The sequence below is a fragment of the Physella acuta genome, unplaced genomic scaffold, assembly GCF_028476545.2.
Source record: "Physella acuta isolate Inbredline_101_S28 unplaced genomic scaffold, ASM2847654v3 ptg001507l, whole genome shotgun sequence".
NCBI lineage: Eukaryota > Metazoa > Mollusca > Gastropoda > Physidae > Physella > Physella acuta.
The window spans coordinates 61,619-65,291 of record NW_026733022.1 but is presented as its reverse complement, the minus strand read 5'-3'; the positions used below and the strand labels follow the sequence as shown (position 1 = coordinate 65,291).

The window sequence follows — 3,673 nt, the reverse complement described above, 5'->3', positions numbered from 1 at the left end:
ATGCACCTATCCCAATGATACCACAAATAAAATGGTTTGAAACTACGTTATGAGTAATTATTTGAGTTGCTTACCTTCTGTGCTTTTTTGTAATTTGTTTTGCTATTGATTTTGTCTATTGTTTCTACATTACGTTGGTGGTGACTGACTGGTGGGGTGGAAATGGTAGTGTGTGAGTGATGGTTAGTGATTGATGGTGAGTGACTGATGGTGAATAATTGATAGTAAATGATTGATGGTGAGTTATTAATTGTGAGTGATTAATGATGAGTGGTTGATGTTACGTGATTGATGCTGAGTGATTGATGGGGAGTGATTGATGTTGAGTGATTGATGCTGAGTGATTGATGAAGAGTGATTGATGGTGAGTTATTAATGTTGAGTGATTAACTGGTCGTGTGTGATTGGAGATGAGTGAATGATGGCGACTGACTGACTGGTTTTGGCCAGTGGTGTGTAATTGACGAAACATTATTCTTGTTAAATTTGAATGTAGTATTATGAATCGTCTTTCAACGTTTCTGGAAATATTCAGGCACACTAAAATTGACCTGTAGATTATAAAAAAATTGCCATTTTCTTCAAAGTGTCGTAATTCTATTATGCTGGGCAAACATATGTATCTGAGATATGTATAGGTCTTTTCAAATTTTCATCAACCTGTTTGTTTACCTCAATATGAGCTTCTGATTGACATAGTCATCCAATCAATATGCCATTTGTTGTTGATTTTTTTGCTGTGTTTGTTTGCTTCAAGGCCGCGTGATATATTTGATTTTGTTTATTGCGCAATTCCAATCAAGTATGTTTCTGTTTAAAGCATGAACTCTAGCTGAGTTATATCCCCTGTCAGGAAAAATCTAGCAATCAGCAATTAAGGCGATACAATCCGAATTGATGAGATAACACCTGAATGACTGCAACATGTGGGGGACTTCTATAAAAACTTTTGAAACCTCGACCAGTTGTTGTGGAGATTTAGTCAACGAGGTAGGTATTGCAGTCTTTATTTAACCAAAATCGTTTTACTCATGGTTTTTTTTTGACAATATATTTTTTAATGTACTTCTAAACATTTGCATAAGCAAGCGCATTAATTTCGATATAATTAAACATTTTCGGAAAATAAAATTTAAGAAATTTTTTTACTAGAAAGCGGACATTTTAGGTAGCATAAACACATGCTTAAAACATCCACATAAATCATTACATAAAATTATGATAAAGACACGTGTCGCTATCGTAGAGACTAAATATATATATATCCGCTTTGTAGCTAAAAACATAAGTGTAAATCGAATTAAATCATTGCCCACATATTAGCCTATACATTTTGATTTTTTAAATATAGGTATAATGGCTACTTTCGTAATACTGTCTATTCTGTTGATGCAGTTTGCTGGTAAGTAAAATACATAATAAAAATTATATTTCCTTTATTTATAATACATTTTTATTTTCAAGATTAAAAAAAAAAAATTATATAGTGACTGAGACTGAAATATCTGTAATTTTTTCCTTAATTTAAAATAAAACTTTGCACTAACGATTCCTCTTATTGAAGTTAATAATGAATAAAAATATTTTCATGTTTTATTACTTCTACTTGTTTTAAAGTATTATTTGAAAGTGTTTTTAAACGAATACATTATTCAGCTATTATCGTGTATTTATCTTAAAAGTATTTCGAGATACAGCATGAAGTTTTATTTTATAGGAAGATGCTCTTCCTCTGATCACATTGAAACAAGAAGCAGGAAGTCACTATTGGACCTGAACGACATGCTGTCCACTGTAACAGGCAGGAGTGCTTATAGTGACTATAACGGCTACGGCTGTTACTGTGGGAGCGGCGGTCAAGGAACACCAGTTGATGCGACAGACAGGTCTAAATAGTTAATTTACAGTGTTGATACAGTAATACCTGTTACATTAAAAATAGTGTTGATATTAAAATACTTGTCACTCAAATAGTTCTGATAGTGAAAATACGTGTCTAATCCGAAGAGTGTTGATATAGAATACTTGTCACTCATATAGTTCTGATAGTGAAAATACGTGTCTAATCCGAATAGTGTTGATATAGAATACTTGTCACTCATATAGTGCTGATAGAGAAAATACGTGTCCAATCCGAATTGTGATGGTATAGAAATACCTCTTGCAAATTTAATTGCAGGTGCTGTCAGGCCCATGATCGATGTTACGACCAGTTGACAAATTGTAGTCCTAAATGGCAATCATACAAATATTCATGTACTGGAAAGAGCTGTACCTGTTGTGAGTATCCAATGCGTTTCAAATCAAGAATCTAAAAATAATCTCGTTTGGTCTAAACAGAAAATGACTAATGCACGGCGTAACATGTCATAATTAAAAAAAGAAAAGATGCTTTTACTGTGACCGGTGACACGACAAACGATCCCAGACAAAATATCCCAGACAAAATATCTCACGATATTTGTCCAATCCTATCTTTTGTTTGTCAGGTCATTTGTCCTGAGATCATTTGTCCATGATATATTTTGTCTTGGATATTTTGTCTGAGATCATTTTTCATGAGATCATTTTTCATGAGATTATTTGTCATGAGATGTCATGACCATGACCATGACCATGACCATGACCATGACCATGGCCATGACCATGACCATGACCATGACCATGACCATGACCATGACCATGACCATGACCATGACCATGACCATGACCATGACCATGACCATGACCATCACCATCACCATCACCATCACCATCACCATCACCATCACCATCACCATCACCATCACCATCACCATCACCATCACCATCACCATGACCATGAAAGCAAACGTTTTTACTTTCAGCAACCGCCAACATAGGATGCGCTAGTCAAATTTGCAAGTGTGACTTGGTCTTTTCCAACTGCGCCGCCTCGAGCCCGTTTAACGTCCAATACAAAAACTACAAAGGGAAATGTTAAAAGTCAGTATTCGTAAAGAAACAAAACAAGATGGACTGAGAAAAATTGGATTTAGTTTAAAGAAAATAAATAAAATGTAGTGTCTGAAATCTAGCATAAATAAAAGTCTAAACCTCAAATTTGTCTTATTAGTTTGACCATTAATTTTTTTTTGTGCTCTGCTAAGTTCTCCTATCGTATGTTTCAATGATCTAAAATGTATCTTTAAGGGAGGTGGGTAAGGTATAATCGTAAAATAATAATGCTATTTTTTTAAACTTGAGAGAATAGAACAGAATAGCTATAAATAACATCATATTAAAAGAAACTATTACAGATTACTTACACAATTAATAATACATTTATACAAGTGGATTAACGTAAGCTATTTTAACTTTAACATTTATAGTTGCGATTAAAATACATACAAAACACCCGCGATCAAGCAAGTTGATCATCATCTTTTTCCTTGACACAGTTATTATATTTATAACGTTCTTTTTCATTTTTACTTAATAATAAAAGTTTAAAACTTTTAACCGGATGTAAATTTGTAGGCTAGTATCATTGTTGTGTTTGCTCATGCTCACACAAGATTATCAAAGCAGCTGCATTTATTTATTTATGAAAGTATACAATTTAAAGAAATGTATGTGTTTTAAAAATCTGTTTAAAATTAGTTTTATATTTTATCATCGACTGCGGTAAGCTATTACTTATTGTTAGATAAGG

General features: G+C 33.1%; 1 protein-coding gene across 2 annotated transcripts; it reads left to right on the top strand.

Annotated features, from left to right (window-relative positions):
* The first annotated feature begins 946 nt into the window (after positions 1 to 946).
* LOC131928484 (acidic phospholipase A2-like) lies at positions 947 to 3,081 on the top strand. 2 transcript variants are annotated; one of them, XM_059284548.1, is made up of 5 exons: positions 947 to 990; positions 1,352 to 1,402; positions 1,718 to 1,886; positions 2,180 to 2,280; positions 2,847 to 3,081. In XM_059284548.1, the coding sequence occupies exons 2-5, from the start codon at positions 1,357 to 1,359 to the stop codon at positions 2,960 to 2,962; spliced, it is 432 nt and encodes a 143-aa protein (XP_059140531.1). In that variant the 5' UTR covers positions 947 to 990; positions 1,352 to 1,356; the 3' UTR covers positions 2,963 to 3,081. The 2 variants fall into 2 exon arrangements, with proteins under 2 accessions (XP_059140531.1, XP_059140529.1); XM_059284546.1 differs by having other exon boundaries at positions 974 to 994.
* The last annotated feature ends 592 nt before the right edge of the window (positions 3,082 to 3,673 follow it).

Bases quoted from the DNA above. Each gene is read 5' to 3' on its own strand.
- LOC131928484 (XM_059284548.1), top strand. From the start codon at position 1,357: ATGGCTACTTTCGTAATACTGTCTATTCTGTTGATGCAGTTTGCTG. The intron at 1,887-2,179 runs GTCTAAATAGTT...ATTTAATTGCAG, and splicing joins CCAGTTGATGCGACAGACAG to GTGCTGTCAGGCCCATGATC. The intron at 2,281-2,846 runs GTGAGTATCCAA...TTTTACTTTCAG, and splicing joins TGGAAAGAGCTGTACCTGTT to CAACCGCCAACATAGGATGC.